Here is a 20,027-nt window from a genome sequence, read left to right on the forward strand (position 1 = left end):
TCTGGTTAGATTGATTTTTTTTAGCATGTTACTGGATTGTCCCTTTTATGAGGATCTTTGATTGCGTTATATTACTCCTCTTTTAATGGATTGGCCTGGACTATCTGTGTCTGAGGTAATACCCTTTTTATTAAATGATTTGGATTCTAAAGTTACACTGGAAGTTGGAAAATTTATGTCAGTCCTTATATCCCTTAAGCAATAGGTTTAAATAATTCAGCTGCTCAAGATATGTGTATGAAGGACCAAGGGAAGAACTCCCAGTGTGCTTTTTGTTTTACTCTGCTTAAATTGCTCCAATATAATTATAATGTGGGCAGGTCTTTTATCTAGGCTGCTTATTTCTCCCCCTGCTTTTCACCTCTAAACTAAATAAACAACTGGCCATCAGTGCTTCCTTCTTCTGTTTCCTTTGTCTAGTTTAAATATAAATCCTTTAAATGAGACGGGCAATCGGTCCTAGGTATATTTGCTTGGCATTAAATCCCACTGTATTCACTTGGCTTATTCCAAAGTGCCTCACGGCACAAGAATCACTTTGCAATAAACCAAGTGAATGCAGTGAGATTTAACTCAGAGCAAAAAAAACACAAGACCGACTGGAGGTCTCACTGAAGTCCACTGTGGTCGGTAGGCTTATTCCCAGGATTGCAGCCCTTGGACACGAATCAGGAAGAATTTACCGAGCACACAAAAATTCTCTCGACGATTCCGTTAGGAGGTTCCTACGTACTGATCTGAACTTAAATGAGACCGACACGGCTACTTTCCCACAAGAGCTCACTCTCCGAGCAAAGCTGTCATTTCTTTGCGCACAACATTTTTGTTCCCGGACTCTGCGCGTCCTCTCTGCCCACATGCACAACTCACGGGCCTCTGCAACCATCCCTCCAGCCCCAGCTAATTCCGAGAGAGGAAGTTCGGCTCCCACGTGTCTCCCCAGCCCAAGCGCTCGGGCATGTGCACTGACGGCGCAGCCCTGCCTAGTCCCGGCCGCGTTGCCTCCGGCCCCGTCTCCTCCATTGGACGTGTAGCCGGGCACGTCCCACTCTGGCCCCCTTGCCGCAACAGGCGGCAGCGACCGCCCAGTTCACGTCACTGGCGGAATCCCTATTTAGTCACCCGCCGCCCTCACCTCCTCGCGGTACTGCAGCGGCAATTGGGGGCTGAGCGTAGGGCGACCAGGTAGGCAGGCTGAACGGCTTGGCGAGCCACGTGCGGAAGTTTGCGGAGGGCGAAGTCCGCCACGAAAAGAGGGACCATGCGAAATGGGGAGGGCGACGCGTGCGGGTGCAACTCGGGAGTAACGTAGGATTTCTGCTTCCCGCCTTGGGGGGGGGGGGGGGGGAGTCTTCCGCATGGCGGGAGAGAGAAGGGACTCCTTTGGACCCCGCTGGTTACGTAACTCGAGAAGCGGTAGGCAGAGCTAAGCCATGCCCTTTGTATAGGGAGCCCACCCTGCAGTAGCAAGAGGGACTCTTGCCCCCTGCTTAAATCTGGCGCGGCCAAACAATATACAGAGGGCTACGTAGGGAACAAACCTATCAATTGCCAAGGGAACCCCTTGGGGATTCAGATAAGAATTTTTTTTTCTATTTATAAAAGTGCAAAGTGCTCCAAGTGCTAGTATCTTATAATACATATTAGGCTTGTATTTATTGTAAGCCGAATATTTGTTATAAGATACTAGCACTTGGAGCACTTCGCACTTTTATAATTAGAAGAAATTCTTATCTGAATGTTAATACTGCTGGATTGTGTTATTATTATACCTCCGGTAAGGGGATTCCCTAGGTAGTTGATAATAAATCTGGCGCGGGGCAGGGAAGTGTGTATTTTGGGGCTCCCTGGGAGGAGGGCAGGCTGTGTGGTGGTTACAGGAGCGGGGGCGAGGCAGAGCTCAAGCGGGCGATGGGCGCGGCGGAGCTTTTACAGCCCCGGGCATCTGGCGAGGAGGGGCAGGTGCCGTGGGGCCCTTCGGCTGGTCCGGGTGCCTCTGCCCGGCTCCTCAGAGCTGCAGTATCCGCCCAAAGCATTGCTACAGAGAGGAGGGCAACGCCGCTCCCGAAGACCGCTAGCGCTCAGCCGGTACTGGGAACAAACAAGGGGAGTGAAGGTGCGCTGCTGCCTCTTCTCCCCCCGCCCATCCCAGCGGGTCTGCCGCAACAGTGTCGAGGGAGCCCCACGGTACAGCCTCTCGTGCCCCCCCCCGCTCCTTTTCTTTCCGGAGAAGCGCCAGCAGGGCCTCATCCAGTTGTTTGAATGGTAGTGACCGCCGGGCGTCTCGGGGCGAGGGCGGGTCTCCTATGGACAGTTGCAGTGGGAGGGTCAACGACCCATTCGCAGCCACGTTAAACGGAGAAGGAATTGCGAATGGGGTTTTCCCCCTGGAGTTTTCCTGTTGCATTTAATATCCTGCTTCTGAGAATATGGGCAGCGTCCGCCCCCCCCCCCCCGAGTTGGACTGGAGAGTAACTTGATCGATTGCGACAGTGATGGTGTGCTCAGACTGTGCGGTGGTCCTTGGGAGGCTGCCTCCTTAGGGCAACTTTACTATTGTATTCGCGCGGTAGGAGAATTGCTGACTGTTTTAATGGCGGCTGCAAATTCCACGTGCAATAAATCGCTACCAGAGCGGAGCCACACGCAGAACAGCTCCAACCCGATTCCGGCTCAGTAATTGGTACAATGCCAATCTGCATGACGAAGCAGGAGTACTGAAGATGGGAATCAAGACACACAGTCATTTAAAGTACCAGCTGGTTGTAGGCAGCCACCATCAAAGCAGGCTAAAGCTTTGTGAATGTCATTGCAGAACTCATTTTGCAAGCGTTGGAAAACACGATCTTGCATGTGTCAAGGGGCTGCATGGGAAGGAAGGGGAATAGAAGAATGCCAAGTGGCAGCCATGGGCTTGTGAGAACAGACCCGGAAGGTAGAATGGACATGAGGGAAGAGATAATGTGATTGCTACACACATTTACCATGCCATTGCTGAAACCATTTTTGGCAGCATGATTGAATTGGCACTGAGTTTGCAGTCACCCAAATTTGCCATGCATTGAAATGCATAGGTCACACAGTTCAGCACACAACTGTGGCCTTGCAAACCAGGCCTTAAGCCTGATGTAGCACAAAGTACTGTAACATTAGGGTGGGTTTAACTCAATCTTGAGCAAGTGTGTCAGTGATGAATTTACCAATACCATGCCTTGAATTATGCCAGCTACTTTTTTCCTTTGTTAGAATATTCTGTGTTTTCTCCCTCTCATCCCACCCACCCCCTGCTTATTACACTTCTGGATCAACCAGATTTCCTTCTTTCCCCTACCAAGTACAAGTTTGTACATATTTTTTTATGAAAAGCCCTGCTTTCTTTGAGCCTCACTTATATGGCACATCTACTAAGTCTACCAGATAATTATAATAACATTCGATTTATATACCACCCTTCAGGATAACTTAATGCCCACTCAGAGCGGTTTACAAAGTATGTCATTATTATCCCCACAACAAAACACCCTGTGAGGTGGGAGGGGCTGAGAGAGCTCTGAAAGAGCTGTGACTGACCCAAGATCACCCAGCTGGCTTCAAGTGGAAGAGTGGGGAATCAAACCCTGTTCTCCAGATTAGAGTCTTATTGCTCTTAACCACTACGCAAACTGGCTGCTTGCAAAAGCGCTTCTGTCTCTCCTTGGTCCAAAAAGCACTGGAGGCATCTTCCCATTGGATCTAAAGACTGATGGTATCACATTTGATCAAGAACACTAAGAAAGTATATCAGAATGGCATAGCTGTGGACATCTCATTGCAATTTCTTTTCAAGGAAATTACTACACTGGAGGCTATGACTGTGGAACAGGACACAATAGAAAGTATTATTAATGCCCCCTACTGGTGGAAAATTATGTGCTCTGCTGAAAGTGGATGCAAGAATGATTTACGTCTTGAACCGTTATAGACTCGGCAGAAGTTTGAGAAACATACTCAACCAAAACTGAGAAACCTTACTCAGGATACACTTGAATGGAGCTGGGATTTCCCAGTTTCACTTCCATTTATAAAAGAATACACATCATTAAATAGTTGTATATTTTGTGAAAAGTGTTTCATCCTAAATAGTTCATTCACCTTTCAAACTTGTGGTTATAGTAGACCCAGTTGCAACAGCATTTTGTTCCTGAAAATAGAAAACTCAGTATGGAATACTCTTAAGTGGCTTTATTTCATACTTGCTTTAGTAGTAACGGCATTTTTGTAATATTCCCCCAGTGCTGCTGACTTTTCCAAATATTTAGGACAGCATGTTACACAGGCTTTTTTTTTTGTTCTATTCGCAACAGAAGTGTGTGTAAGAGCAATCCAGAGTTCTAAGCCTGTTTTATCATACAGTGCCATCACTGCAGCCGCATGGGGAAGTAGCATATGAACTAGGCACTCTGTGCCCACTTCTTACTGTTAGTGGCTGTCAGCATGGAGAAGTAAAGCAGCCAGCTCATGCATTGCGTGCCTCGTGCACCTCCAGCTACAGGACAGGTCTCCATGTGGGAATTTTGAATGTACGGCTGAAGCCTTCAATTTGGGTGGCCTTTCTAATAGATCAGTGAGGCTGGCAGTCTTATAAACTTTGTAATTGCATCTTTAATGGCAGCTATTATCCTGATGTCTCTCTATTAGTGTTCTAGGGACTGCATCATAATCCCCTTTCCTAAAGTCCACCTCTGCCCTGACCTCTGTCCTGTGTCATGGCTATGGATTTCACAGTGTTGTTTTGGATTTGAGAAATCTGAATAAAGATGTCCTTTCCAAAGATTAGAGGACTGTTTAGCTAGTTTTGTGATACCCTATACAATGCATATACTCTGAATTTTTTGTCCAGGGGAGTGGTAATGTTTGGACATAACTATCCATGGAAAAATTTCAATGTGTATGGATAGTGCTTACACCAGATACAGTAAATATGAAATATATGGAGGAGGGGCACTGCATTTAGGCAGCATAAAGATTAGGCCTTAAAATCTGGTGGCAGGAAGAGGACCAAAATGATTGGGAGCAGGGTGGATTTGATTTAAATCAAACTGATTTAAATCACGATTTAAATCACTAATCATTAAGGCTTGATTTAAATCATAGTTTTCTACATAAAGACTAATTCTTGCTGGTATAACTTTAATATGCAAGTAGATGGCTGCCTTACCGATAGGTAAAGGAACTTCATTAAAGTATTCCCAAGCTGGGTCTCTTTTACGGCCTGCTGCCATTATAGGTTTTTTCCTCCAAGGAAAGAATGTGATAAACCTCAGGTCATACAAAGGATCCAAAGACTTGTGCAGTATTGTGCTCAAAAAGTTTCACTTTCATTTTGTACTGCTTGCCCCTCCCTCCTCACACTTAGTTTCTTCTTGCGCAGATCTATTCCACTCCAAACAATCAGAAAAATATTGTTTCTATTCACTGAACTTCTTGAAACTTAGCACTGGAGGGGTTGATTCTGTCTTCATAGGTTTGTAGAACAATAGGATTAAGGTCTTTTTCTCAACTCTGTTCATGTTATAACATTTTTGCTGTGAAGAAGAGACGTGTGATCTCTGCTGAGCTGACACAAATTCAGTTTTGAGAACTGCAAAACCAAGCATCTGTGAGAATATCTTGTAGGCAGAGAAACTGCCCAATAATCTTACAAAAACCTCTGGAAGAGCATCACATTGTGAATGGATTAATGGGATTTATTTACCAAAAAAATTAAACATATACAGCCTTATTCTACATAATTAAAAACTAATCTTTATTTCATGATGGAATAACCTTTGGATGGTAATATATTTTCCTCAAAAAGCATTTTATTTAAAAAAATCATATTTAAATAAAAAAAAATCCGATTTAAATTTAAAAAATCCAATTTTTTAAATTTTTTTAAAAAAATCATTGATTTTTATCCACCCTGATTGGGAGTGATTGGGAGACAAATTGTGTTGGTCCTCCAAGAAAAATGCATTGGGGGTCAAAGAGGTCTAGATAAACAACATTGCTAAATGTTCCGAAGCCCTATGTTAAACAGTCATTAAAAGCCCAGGCTTATTCCACCAGCAATAATGGAGAGAGGATGAACTCATGAAGGGTTTATGTCTTTCCAAGGATGGTATAAAAACTGCATGCATGCATTTTTGGAGGTTAGCATGCTGATATAGGGGGCTGCTGGAGAACAACTCTGGGTTGAAATGTGAATTGTTCACTCGCTTTTACTTGGGACAAATGAGCCCTTTGATCCTGAAGTTACACAGTCCACTTGCTTCCAGTAGCACTTGCTCACTTTGCAGTTCTGGGTTCCTGCCCATGAATCTGTTGTCTTAGCCTCTGTCTTCATTAATACTTCATAGTCGTTTGTCCCTTTTTACTGAACTGATTCTTTGTATGGAAGTAATCTAGTTTAAAAGCGTATCAACTTCCATGAGCTTATAGTAGTCTTTCCATTACTTTCCTAGACAATTCTTAGATATAGGAAGACCTTATGGGCTTTCTTAGTATTCAGGGCTACACCAGGCAAGATTGTACTATGGATTGTACTAACTCAACAGAATTCTTGGACTTTAAATTGTAACAATCAGTTACACTGTGCCAGTTCTGTAATCTATCCATGGAACACCTCCCCTGAGGATGAGCCATCCAATTACTTTCACAAAGTCTAGATCAAGATTAAGACAAACTCTAGATCCAAGAGACCCAGTTAAATGGTGTTGATGACAGATGCGCACAGTTATGTAATATGTGCACTTAGTATAGTCTCAGCTGTATATATTTTCTCTCCTTTCAACTTCCCCTAAATTTCTAGTCTATATGGTTTCACAGAGGTGAAAAATTATGCAACCAAAGTATTCCAAAACTGAGAGCCTAAACAGGAGTGATGCTATTTGGTGTAGCTTCTAGTGATGCAGGATTAGTGTCCTATTCCATGCTCCATAGCTCCTATTTTCCTGCTTTTGAGTTCCCTTTTTCTTTCTGTATCCATGGTCAATTTATGTGAAAACTTACAGAAACCTGTTCATATCCAAATACTATGATTGAAATTATGCTAAAGCTCACTTTGTATAATGACCTTTGTTTGGTAAGAGCAAGGGCCACAGCAGAAACCTGGGCTTTCAAATGTAGAAATGTACTATACTGTTATAATGGTAGAAATCTGATTTTTTTTTTGCAGAGCAACAAAATGTCTCTCAGTGAAAAGCTAATTGAAAATGTTCACAAAGAAGAGCATCCCCATGCCCACAACAAGATCACTGTGGTTGGAGTTGGTGCAGTTGGCATGGCTTGTGCCATAAGCATTTTGATGAAGGTGGGTGGCAAGTATTTAGCTTCTTTGCTTTGTGACAAAATAACAACCATAGAAGTAACCGGGGACTTGAATCTGTGGACTAATAGCCTGTTTTGATTGGCATGCCAGATTGTGGCTGCCAGTCCACATCCTTTTAACACAGGGTACTCAGTTCTTTTTAAAAATTGGACTACTTACAGGCTCTGTAAATACAAACAAAACGTTTAAAACTTTTCATACATCATGATATCAGTACAGGCATAATCACTGGACATAATTCACTCAACTGTTGAGTAACTACATTCTGAGAGATCTCGTAACTTACATATGGGTGAGCAGGCTCTACATTGCAATTACGTACATTCCCATATTGGCTGAAATGGGGAAGTGTGTGATTAACTGAATTATTGCTTTTGCTGTAAGTACAGTTTCCAAATATTGCAATACCAGATGGGTTTCTTGCTGGGAGTTATGATTGTATTATTCTGACACTCCCATTATAATTGTAAACTCAAGCACACTGTTAACAGTAGCGAAAGCAACTGACACTAAGTGCTGGACAAGTCCAAATTGCTATGCTACTTAGCAGTTGCTGTCTGTTACTAATAACAACGTACCACCATGTAACTGGTATGTGGTCTAGTACTAAAGCAAGAGCACAGTGGATGTTTTTAGGATGGTGCATAGCAATTATTTCCAGTCTGGCACTTCCCCTGCCATCTTTTTCTGCCTCTTACCAGATATGATCCTGGCTGGATAAACTCCTTTCTTAACTCTGCTGTGACAGTCATTACATTCCCTCCTGTTGAGCTGTTCCACAGAAGAATAATCTTTCCGGTTGTGGTGTTAACTGGTCTGAAAGTAAAGTCTGCTGAGATAATTTCAAGGAAAACAAATGGGCCTTTGGGATACCTTAAAGAACAACACATTTTTATTCCAGCTTAAGCTTTTGTAGACTCACACCCCTTGCTTCATACCCCTTAACTGCTGTACACTAACAGAGGCACTCATATGGAATTCCAAGGAAGTATGTCTGAGACTGATGTTGATAAATGGTATGATCAGGGTGTAGTTCTAAGGGCTTTTCTATTAAACTTCTTTTTGTGTTCTACAATTTAGAATCCATACATATCCAATGGTATGTGTGTGGTCCAACAAACTCTGGATAGAAGGAGTTCATGAAACAGATCTCTTTCTCTCCCTCCTGCGTCCCTTGAATAGCTGTTCCTGATTACTGGAGGCCATTGGAAAGAGTGAGGTGCCCCTGGGGGAGTTGCATCTTGAAAGGAAATTAGTAGAAAGTACTCCGCCTCCACCTTGTTCAACCTGTTCTGCGTTCAGAGCAAGCACTTGCACATGAGGGAATGCAGTTGGAATTCTCCTGATTCCTCTTTTTGGTGTAGCCTCCCATCTTGCATCCTGCTTTGTTCCAGATTCTTCTGGAGCAGCTTTTCAGGGGCCCAGGATTTAAAGAGGGGAGGAATTTGATTGGTTAGCTTGTGTCCCTGACTTTTAGGATCCATCTTGCTATTGGCACTTTTTGTGGTAAGAGAAACAGTTTTGTGAAACTCAGAGATGTCTTCATATATTATCAGTTATGTCTAGGTGAGTATTCCTTAACTTTGTTTTAAGTACCTGTCACCAATAATACTTGCATTCCAGTAATTGCCCTAAAGTTGGCTGGGACAACTTGCAGACCTCTCTAAGGAAGACACAGCCACCAGGGTGGGGTGGGGTGGGGGGTCAAGTGATCACTGTTCTTTGCTGCTGCTTAGGACAGCAAAGTCAGGAAGTTTATCAAGCCCCTGGCGGATCACAGTATGTGCCTTGGGTTTGTTTTTCCAGTTTCCCATGCCTATTTTTGGGGAGAACCCTAAAAAATCATGTCAATGAAATATAGTGTCTTTGGGGTAACATTCTCTTACTCTTTCTTTTTGTAGGATTTAGCTGATGAACTTGCCCTTGTTGATGTCATTGAGGACAAGCTGAAGGGAGAGATGCTGGACCTTCAACATGGCAGCCTCTTCCTCAGGACACCAAAGATTGTCTCTGGCAAAGGTTACTCTTTTTTTCATGCTAAACCAATGCTGGAGGTTATGGGAGCTTCATGGTGTTTACAGTGAGGTGGGGGGACCAGATGAAATTGCCCCTCCTTGGTTTTCCACTAATGAGTTACCATTTGTACAAGAGGTTCCATTGGTGGTGCAGTGGGAGCTTGAATCCCCACTGCAGCAGCACCCCTCTGGTACCCTGTGGTATTTTGTCGCCAAGGCTTCCACCTAGACCAGCTTTTGGGTTGTGTTTGCAAGACCTCTTAAGGAGGAGAGTCGTGGGACAGACTTTCTACTTGCTTATTACAGGATCAAGCCTAGAAGCAACAAAATCTGGCTTATTTTTATCACTGGGGGGCTAAAAAATTACTCCACAATTCTAAATAGAAAGATCCTAGTGCTGTTGCTGAAATTTAGGAAGATTCTGGGCCATTTGATATATGCGGGAACTACTATGCAGTTGGTTTCAGAAGGGTGCAGGAGTACTGAATTTGCAGTCAGGCTGAGATTGGGTGTAAGTGCTATCTACATCTGTCAGTGTTTCTGTTACATATTCCTGTGACAATGGCAAATGCCATGATCCTGAGCTGGTTTTGTTGTAGGGTGGTACTTGTATGAACCAGCCTGTGAGATCAAACTGCATTTCAAGGGATGGGAGCTCAGAGCCTGATACTCCAGTTGAGACTTTCTCATGTGGGCCCTTTTGTCTGACAGTGTGCAACTTCTAGGGAGCATTTTTGTTTAAGCTGTGGCACTGGAATGGGTAGAGAAGAGTGACTGGATTTTTAAAATTTGCTTGAAAGAGTTTTTTTTAAAAAAATCCTCTGAATATGATGAATAAATCAAGATTGCTCCTAGTGAGGCAGGTGAAGAAAATGGTATTGTCAGCATTTGGGAAATGGTACTGTGGTGCTGTCCAAAATAAAATTGGGCTGAAGCTTTTGATATACTGTTGATACAAGTCAATTGAACATTCACAGATGAACAGCACACAAAGCTGATTGAGTTGTAATAGATACGACCTTACCTTGTATCTTGTTTCTGCTCGCACTGATGAAAGCTGAGGTAGTCTTCCTCTTTGGAGCCCTTTCTTTATGCTAGGCACTTTGCAGTTCATTAAGAGACACTGGTGTTGCATGAGTGAAAGTGCTTGGGGCTTGAAGTACACACTCTGCAACGGATGAAGGAAATATAAGCAAAAACCAGGTATAGGATTTAAGCCACTGTTCCTTTCCAATCCCAGAATACTCTTTATTTACTGGCTATGATCCTCATATGTGATAGTTTAGCTGACAGTACTCTAAAATATCCTTTAATGACTTGAACCACTAGACTCAAAGGACATCAATATCATACCAGAGAGCTGCAGAGTGTGACTTAGTCACGTCAGCTGCATCCAGCAAAGCTGAAATCCATCGCTCTGGAGGAGCTTACACTTTGTACAAAACTGGCTGGGTTTTGCGTAATTTTGCTTTATGTCCTTTTTGAGAAAGAAGTAAATGTAGGTTTCCTGATTGTGGCAAGTGATTATTAGGCAAAGTGTTTAAAAAATGGTAGAACGTGGATACTGAAGCCACTGTAGCTGCTCATCCGTCTCCTTGTAGAAAGATTTCAGAATGTCAGTTACCAGGATCAATTCAAGGTCATGACCGTTAAATTCAAAGCCCTGCATGGCCTCGACCGCTCTTATCTGCGAAGCCACCTCTCTCCCTATGTTCTGCCATGGCAGCTTCACTAATCTGAACAGGGCCTTCTGCAGATACCACCCTGCAGTTGGGGTAAATCAACAGCTGCCCATACATGCGCTTTCTCTGTGGTAGCTCCCACGTTGTGGAATAGCCTGCCTGAGGAGGTCATGAAAGCTCCCACCCGCCTGGCTTTCTGCAAACTATGGAAGACTGAATTATTCAGGAGGTCTTTCTACCCAGATTATAGGGCTGTGTCATAAGAAATAGCTTGAAGATACACCTTGGTATCTGAAGAAATGAGCTGTGACTCACGAAAGTTCATACCTTACCACAAATGTTGTTAGTCTTATAGGTGCTACTGGACTCTTGCTCTTTTCTACTGCTACAGACAAACACAGCTAGCCATCTTGATCTTTCATCTTGGTAAGGGACAGGCACTGTAGAATAGGCTATTGGGTATTGTCTGCTGATGTTGATACGCTCCTACTAGGTAGTCCGACGTTGCTAAAGTTGTCGTGTTAATCATTTACATTTTAATTTAGAAAGGTTTTATGTGTTCAGCTTTATGCTAGCTTTCAAATTTGTGGCTTATTGTTTCTGTTTTCATTGAATGTCTCAACTGTTGATCATACTGTATTTTTGCTCTGTGAATGTCCTAGCTATTGATCTACTTGCAGTATGTAATCCACTTTGATCTCAGTGAGAAACGTGGAATAACAACAATAATAATAATAGTTTTTGACAAAATGTGAGCAGTCATTTTGCTGTTTCTTTCCAAGGCGCCTTTATCATACTTGTATGGCTGAAATGGAACTAAGTTGTGAAAATTAACTGTTTAACAAGGAAACAAAGAACATCTAAAAACTATGGGATCTTTAGTTGGCTTTTTTGCAAGAACAGGTTTCTAGTTCTTCTATAACATGTATGTAATTCCTTTTGCAGACTAAAATGAGATTGGGGAGGAAGGAGATCAATATAGGACTCTATATTCTCTATAGACTTTGGAGCACGGATTCTACCCTGTCACAGTTCATTACTATGGGTGTGCAGGCTGGGATTCATGAACCAGCAAAATAGCCAGATTTATGCTGATCTGGCTATGCTAGATAACATTAAAGAATCCCAGATCCGATATGGGGAGTCGAACTGTGATTAGCTGGATAATTCGGCTGCAGAAAAAGCAGCTAGTCAGTGGAGCAGCATCGAGCAAGAAGGCAGTGGCATGAAGTGGAGGCAAGTCTCATGCCATGGCAGGAAACTAGCATGAGGCTGGCAGAGGATGGAACAGCAGCCAGCCCAGCAAGTGAGAGGGACACAAGCTTCACTCTGTAGCAGGAGAGTGGCATGAAGCCAGTGGGATACAGGAGGCATCAGGCAGAGTCAGTTCCTATCCTGCCCCTCCACCCCCAACCTCCAAAAGAGCCCTAGAAGCCACCACCAGCCACCTTTAAACTCTGTGGTGCCAATGAGCCTCCCCTGCCCTTGCTTCAGTAAGGATTCTCTGGTTTGACATTGACTCCTTTGCTTCACTTCGGTTCTGTCAGGCTTTGTTGGTGCAGCTTGCATGGGAGTGGGGCTTATATTTGGTGTTGGCTTTTGGCCAGGGCTTGCCTTTGCTTAAGGTTTCCCTTTGCCTGGAAAGCTTTGGAAATGTTTCCTCCCTAGGAAACAATGGGGAGGGCTGGGAGCAGCTTGTTCAGTGCCCATAGAATTGGATCCCAGAGTCCAATCTTTCTGAAATTTGGGAGGCCTTTAGTGGACACGAAGGAGTAGGTTCCCTGCAAATTTGAAGTTTTCTTGAAAAATGCCCTGCCCCCAGCCTCCTGGATAGTTTTCTCCATAGGGAATAATGGCAAGATAAATGAGGGATTCTCTAACTGGAGTAAAGCATCTGACCTGGATTTTAGGGATACCGATTTTTTTTTTAATATTCCTGAAACTTTTTTTTTTGGTGCACACTTCTATCCATAATCCCTCCATCCCAAGTGACCAGCTCTCAACACATGTCATTATGTCCTAGTGACCCTCAGGTTTCTACGTCCCCATCTGTCTTCCCACGATGCTTCATAGATTACATTCATTTTTAATACAACTGCAGTGTAAAATGAATTTTCAACTAATGCAATTTTTATTTATTTGGTTTGGCAGACTATGCTGTAACTGCACACTCTAAACTGGTCATCATCACTGCTGGAGCTCGCCAGCAGGAAGGAGAATCTCGCCTGAACCTGGTCCAGCGCAATGTGAACATCTTTAAATTCATCATTCCTAATGTTGTCAAGTATAGCCCTGACTGCAAGCTGCTTGTTGTTTCCAATCCAGGTTGGTCACATCTTGAGTAGTGAAGCACCCTCTCCTAGAAGCACAGAGTGCCTGCTCTCACAAAGGAAACTCAGTTCTTTCTTGCTTCGGGAGCAACTATATTTAAGGGAGATTGTGGCACGAGCTTAAAACTAGGTTAAAGTTCATCAAGGCTCCTTTTAACTAGAATGTTCAATAGCAGTTTAATGATTTTAAATTATGGCTAATAGAAATTCTCTGGTTAGATTTAACCATGATTAAGGTCAGTGCCCACATTCCCCTTAATTCTGGTTAAGGCAAGGGAGTTCATTAGCAAGTGGTTATGAAAAGAATGCATGTCCCTAAGATTGCCTCCTGCTCTAAGGATGGAGGAATTTGGCATTACATCGGCATTGTACGATAGTCAAACTCGGTTTAGTGGGGTTTATTAGTTCATGTTTTATCAGTAGGGTGCAATCTAAATAACTCTAGTAAAGATCAAAATTTCCAACATAAATAGGTGCCTTATTAATGTTCAGTTAAGGGTTCCTTACACATTGTACTTTGTGTACAAAGGCAATTAATTGTGTGTTCAGCTATTTGCGCATCTAAGGCTGCACTCCTGTGACACTTACTTGGACTTGGGATTGTCATTTAATTCTTGTGAACTTGTTTTTTGACAAACAGGGTAGAGCTGTAGATTAATTAAAGAGTTAAATGGAAGCTGATGCAAGTGGGGGGAAATGAAGGTATCAGCTTTAGTTGCTCTTGTAAGCATGAGGAAGATGGGTTGGGTTTGGATACCTTGCAATCTGGCAGCCCTTCCCTTAAAAGGCTTGTGTTGCTTGTGTTGCTTCCACCTAATCAGCGTACCTACATCCAAACAAAAACTATACCCATTCAAGTGTCCTGTAAGATACCAAGGACTCTGGAATGGCACTCTTATGAGCATGGGGCATCAAGGCAAGCCAGAAACACTGCATTAATCTCTCTTGTGTCCTTTCACTGGGCTTAAAATTCCCCATCCTTAAATTTCCTCTCTTCAGGAAATGGTGAAGGTGGGTGTAGCCTGAACAGCTTAGGATTCCCTGCCTGTGCAAACAAGAGTTGTTGATTCTCAGTAGTTGCCCAAATCTCATGATTTTGTTTGTTAATTAAGAAAACATTTTCTAACCAAGTAGCCCCTTTATTAACAGTGGACATTCTTACCTATGTGGCCTGGAAAATCAGTGGCTTTCCTAAGCACCGTGTGATTGGAAGTGGTTGCAATCTGGACTCTGCCCGTTTCCGCCACCTCATGGGTGAGAGGCTGAATATCCACCCTCTCAGCTGCCATGGCTGGATTGTGGGAGAGCACGGAGACTCTAGTGGTAAGTGCAGAATTTTCCTTGTTACACAAAGTGTTTTTTCTGTGAAAACATTAATGGTTATAATGTAGAATCTATTATTCTGGGGAACTTGTCTTGAACTTGTCTATTATTCTGGAGAACTTGAAATATTGACAGTATTGCAAGACAATATGTGATTCACTTGTCACCATACTTCCTCCTTATGGCATTATGTTCTAGACCTGTCAGTATTCCCAGGAAGTCAGAAGAGATCAGGGAAATACTGACAAAGCGAAGTGCATGGTGGTGGAGAGTGCTGTCAAGTCATAGCCGATGTGTGGCAACCCCTGCTGGGGTTTTCAAGGCAGGAGACTAAGAGCTGGTTTGCCATTGCCTGACTCTGCAGAGTGACCCTGGACATCTTTGGGGGTGTGCCATGCAGTTACTAATCAAGACCAAGCCTGCTTAGCTTCCAAGATTGGATAGGATCAGGTTTGCTTTGGGCCATCCTGGTTAGGGATGTAGGTTTACATACTCTGTGACATAACCATAGCTCTTGTGAATGGGAAGAAAGGCAAGAGAAATGTATGCTACCTTGAGTTCCTTGGAGAAAGAGAGAGATAAAAGTTTGGGGAGGAGGGGAGGGAAGAAAGGAGATGAAGGTGGCTGGTGGCTGGATACTCTGGTCCCTGAGTATCAGACCTGTCCTGGGCAGACCAGGAGTGCTTTCCCCACCACTCCCTCAGTATTAAGTTAGGAACATAATCTATCCTCATTAAGTAACATTAGATGATCTATATTTGACTTGGGCAAACCTATTCAGAAAAGGTCAGGTCTGTAATCCAAGTAGGCCAACTTCTGTTGGCCTGAATTTTACCCTTTACTCTTAACAGGAGTGCTGGGTAGATTCCTTCACATTAAAGACCCTTGATAAATTCTGGAGTTCTGTAAAGCAGCTTTTTAAAAAAGGCATCTATCTTGTCCTTCATGTTGTTCTATATTTAGGAGTTAAAGTGCTAAGTCAGTTCTTAGAGTGGCCGCAACTGTCTCTCAGCACATCATGCATGCATCAGAAAATAAAATTGCTCAAAAAGAGACTAGGCACTTCCTTATAGAACTGCTAAACAGTGTCCAATTTTTGAATCTTCTGGATGTTTGCTTCCAGTGTATCAATATGTATTTCACTTGACAAACGGTGCTAAGCTTAATTAGGTCCCAGCTAATAGATTGTGTTTGATCTCCACCTTTTTCCCCAGCAAAGTTTACAGCAGGCAACTATTTTGTGTATCTAGAGGTGTATCTTCCAATGAAAAAGATTTTCCCTTTATAGTTACATGGATATTCTTGATCTTTCAAGAACAAGCTGTAGAAAAGTTACACAATTTCCTTTTTATAGCATCTTCAAGAAAATTATTTACTTGCCTAGGAAATACTTTTAATATAAAATATCCTTCCTCATAGTTAAGATGTATTTGATTTGTAAATCTACTGTGAACACCACTAATCCTATTAAAATTATTTTGAAGTCAGTCTTGGCTCTACTAGTCTCATGCAAGCTGTGTGCCCCTTTCTACTGCTTATTGTATACACAGTTGCATACTGCTTTTAAGATTCTATGTTGCTGTTTGAGAGGATTGGGAAAGCGGTGTATGAGTATTTTAAATCAAGTATGTACAGGGACTTCTTTATATCTCAAAATAGTGAATCTAATTCCCAAGCCAATTATTATCATGCAAGATAAAATACATCAACTATGTAAGTTGTTTGAGGAGGAAAACAGAAATTACTCAAGAAATTATGGTCACAAAGCCAAGTAGGACGTATAACCTGGGACACAGGCAAGAATGGCCACTGCCAGCTCACAGCATACTCAGTCTTGGTTCCATGATAAGGGCTATTGGACGTATTTGGTAAAACAAAGTCAGTACATTGAAACTTTGGAGAAGAGAGGGCAAAACCAAAAGAGAAATCAGCGGCAATGCTGGCTATGCTTCTTTGACAGGAATGTGAACTTGGGGGTTGCTTTTTTTTTTTTTGCAAAAGGCCAAAAAAAGTGGCAGCCACTTCCAGATATGTAGTACTCTTATCTGTATTAACTGTAAAACTCCATTCCATGTAAATAGAGTGAGAGGGCACTTTTCTGAATTCATTCATTCATTTTATTCAGTGCCTGTCTGGAGTGGTGTGAATGTTGCTGGTGTCTCCCTGAAAACTTTACATCCTGACATGGGAACTGATGGAGACAAAGAAAACTGGAAAGAGGTGCACAAGCAAGTTGTAGACAGGTAATTTTTAAGCTACTCTAACACAATGTTTGGTTAAAGGCCAAGTTGCAATTAACTAGAAATTTAGAATGCTCCAGACATAATTGTCATCGATACATAAAATAGCAATCGCAGAACTTACTTTAAACACTCCCCAGATTGGCCTTTTTACAGTGTGTATGTTGATACCATATAGAAACCAAATTCTGGACATGAAATATGTGTAAAACCTATACACCAACCAACCAAAAATGGTTTTATATAAAGAGAGTTCTTGTGGTTAACTCATCTTACAAAGAAAAAAGATTAGGGCTTTGGTTTGTTAAATATCTGCTTCAGATACCATATGAATCTGCAGGAGAACATAAACCTGACCAACTCTAATCCATCTTCTCTGTAGTGCCTATGAGGTTATCAAGCTGAAAGGATACACATCTTGGGCAATTGGCCTTTCTGTGGCAGATCTAGCTGAAACCCTCATGAAGAATTTAAGAAGAGTACACCCAGTCTCTACAATGGTGAAGGTAAGAAATAGGGTGCAATTGGCAGTCAATTTGAGAATGCAGCGAAAACAGCTAGGAGTAGATGCAGCTTCCATCTAGTTTACTTAATTATTTATTATATTTAAAAATACAAAGTCAGTGTTTCAACATCAATTGTAATACATCAAAAAATATTCAATACAAATTACCAAACATGAAAATGATGTACACCTTTATATCCAAATTATAACAATCATGAATTTTAATAAAAGGCATCCAAGATTGTAGAATTATATTAGTTTTTAAATGAACAAGTCTGTAATTCTAGCCAGTTCAGCAATTTTCCATCTCTTTGTCCCCTAACTTGTAAGGAAGTCTCTAATTTTGCAGTTTAAGTTTTAGAAGCTGTAAGCTAATTCTGTCTTAAATATAATAGTGGAACTGAAGAAATTCAGGCAAAGGTCCAAGTGCAGCTACTTTAAGAAAACTCCATTGATTTTCTTTTTGTGTAATAAAACTATAGTTGCTCCAGTAACAGCAATTCAACTGGTTTCATAAAACTTACTGGGTGACTTCTGTCTTCCTCTCTGTGCAATTTGTGCATCAAGCAAACATCTGGACAAGAGAACTGCTTATTGATGTACAGGTTTTCCATGGTATTAAAAAATCCAGCTAAAATCGTGACCTATTAGTAATTACTCTTAGTGACATATTGCATGTTTTCACTACAGAGCTAGATGAAAAACCAAACTGCAGAAGGGAGCAGTCTGGCTGAATCAGGGGATTACTACCTAAGTTTTTGACACTTTGGGTCTCTAGCCCATCCCTTCCTTCCAGTGGTTTCTTTACATTAAAGGAAGTTTACTATGTGCAAGAATTTGTTTTCAATGACTAACCAGCCTTGGTCTCTCCTTCCTAGGGCATGCATGGAGTTAAAGATGACGTCTTCCTAAGTGTTCCTTGCGTCCTGGGTTACTCAGGCATTACAGATGTGGTGAAAATGACTTTGAAGAGTGAGGAGGAAGATAAGCTGAGGAAGAGTGCAGATACACTCTGGGGAATTCAGAAGGAGCTTCAATTTTAAACCTGTTATCCTATCCCTTCACTGCTTATTAGTGTCAGTGGGTCTTAAGAGGATTGTCTTGTTGCACTTTCAGCCAGGTCAGTTCCTTTATGATGTATCAGCTAGAAACCCATACAGAGCTAAAATTGTGTAGTAGGAAAACTTGCAGCTCTTTCTGCGCAGTTTTGATTTGTGGCCAGAGCTGGATCACACCCTAGTATTTGTACTGTGAAGTGGTGTAAAATAGATCCAGAACACCCTGAAACAGCACCACTAAATGACACCCATCTGCCTTTCCTCAGCTCAATTGAATTTCACTGCTGAATAATTAGTAACTGGTCTTCAGAAACAAAGAATTTTATTCTCTGCTGACCAGTGATTGAAGTCATCACTATTGAGCAGCCCTAAATGTACTTTCCCTGGATGCTGTTGCTTTCAGTCTTTATGTGTACATGCAGAGACCCTTATTTTTGTGTACTCCAACTACTCCAGTCTTCAGCACAAAGTAAAGCCTCTGTATGCAACAATTAACTGCTGCAATTGTCCAACTGTAGTACCAGCCCCCCAATAAAATAAACAATATACTGCTACTTCTGTGTCTCTTCAGTGTAATCTCTTATGCAAAACTTGAAACATGCATAGCATGCACCTGATCCTAACATTCTTATGCACAGTCTGTTTTATATCACATGCTAGTCAGTAGGCCTTCCTGAACTAAAAGTTCACTGCTTGTTGGGTTCAGCTTTGTGCCTGGAAAAGCAGACCCAATAGGGTCAAGGAAACGCTTATCTACTCTATTTCTAATCACTTCCATGAATTCAAGCACATCAAGAACCATAATGCTGGTTATGCTAGTTTTTACATAATAGTATGAAAAAAGCTTGAATTAAATACAAGAGTACTGCTATTTGAATCTGTACCTGAAATGTACACACACAGTAAGTTCTTCTACTAATTAACTAGTTCAAGTCCATCCTAAGGACCATATCAGGTGGATGATCTGTAGCAGCAAACTAAAATAGGCACTGTTTCTGTCATCCTAGCATAGGAGTGGCTTGAGGAAGTAATTTTGTAAGTGCTTTCATTTAGATACAAGTCCAGTATTTCCATGTACAATACCTTGGGTCAGGGGGACTCACTAGAACTTTCCTGAATATTAGTTTTCAAAATGATTACAGGACACATGAGAAAATAGGTTCTCACATTTCCACAGCAGACAGTCATTGAAGACTGCTATATTAAAATGACTTGCGTGATTGAATCTGGTTTAGACACTATGGTCTCATTTAAGTGATCTGAGAATGAGAACAAATTCTTTTGATATTGCTTTTCTGTATCTTAAAAATAAGTAATGGTAATCTTGGCAATAACCATTCTGTTGCTATGTTGAGAGTGCTGAAATAGCCAGTCAAAGAATTTCAGATTCAGTTACCCATTTGTCATTCATTCAGATAGTCTGTCCTATCATTTAATCCTACTTCTATCTACATATACCTGGTACTATTTTAAATGGCAAAGAAGCAGGAGTATTAGGTTCTATGAAGTATCCTCCTCATGTGAAC

At 41.9% G+C, this 20,027-nt stretch overlaps 1 protein-coding gene across 1 annotated transcript; it reads left to right on the forward strand.

Moving 5' to 3' along the window:
- Positions 1-1,073: 1,073 nt before the first annotated feature.
- On the forward strand, positions 1,074-19,055 carry LOC129324146 (L-lactate dehydrogenase A chain). The gene is made up of 8 exons (XM_054971175.1): positions 1,074-1,185; positions 7,196-7,330; positions 9,250-9,367; positions 13,197-13,370; positions 14,525-14,698; positions 16,824-16,941; positions 17,321-17,444; positions 18,322-19,055. Exons 2-8 carry the CDS (start codon positions 7,205-7,207, stop codon positions 18,484-18,486), a joined length of 999 nt encoding a protein of 332 aa, XP_054827150.1. The 5' UTR covers positions 1,074-1,185; positions 7,196-7,204; the 3' UTR covers positions 18,487-19,055.
- Positions 19,056-20,027: the final 972 nt, after the last annotated feature.

This window comes from Eublepharis macularius, chromosome 2 (assembly GCF_028583425.1).
Source record: "Eublepharis macularius isolate TG4126 chromosome 2, MPM_Emac_v1.0, whole genome shotgun sequence".
Classification (NCBI taxonomy): domain Eukaryota; kingdom Metazoa; phylum Chordata; class Lepidosauria; order Squamata; family Eublepharidae; genus Eublepharis; species Eublepharis macularius.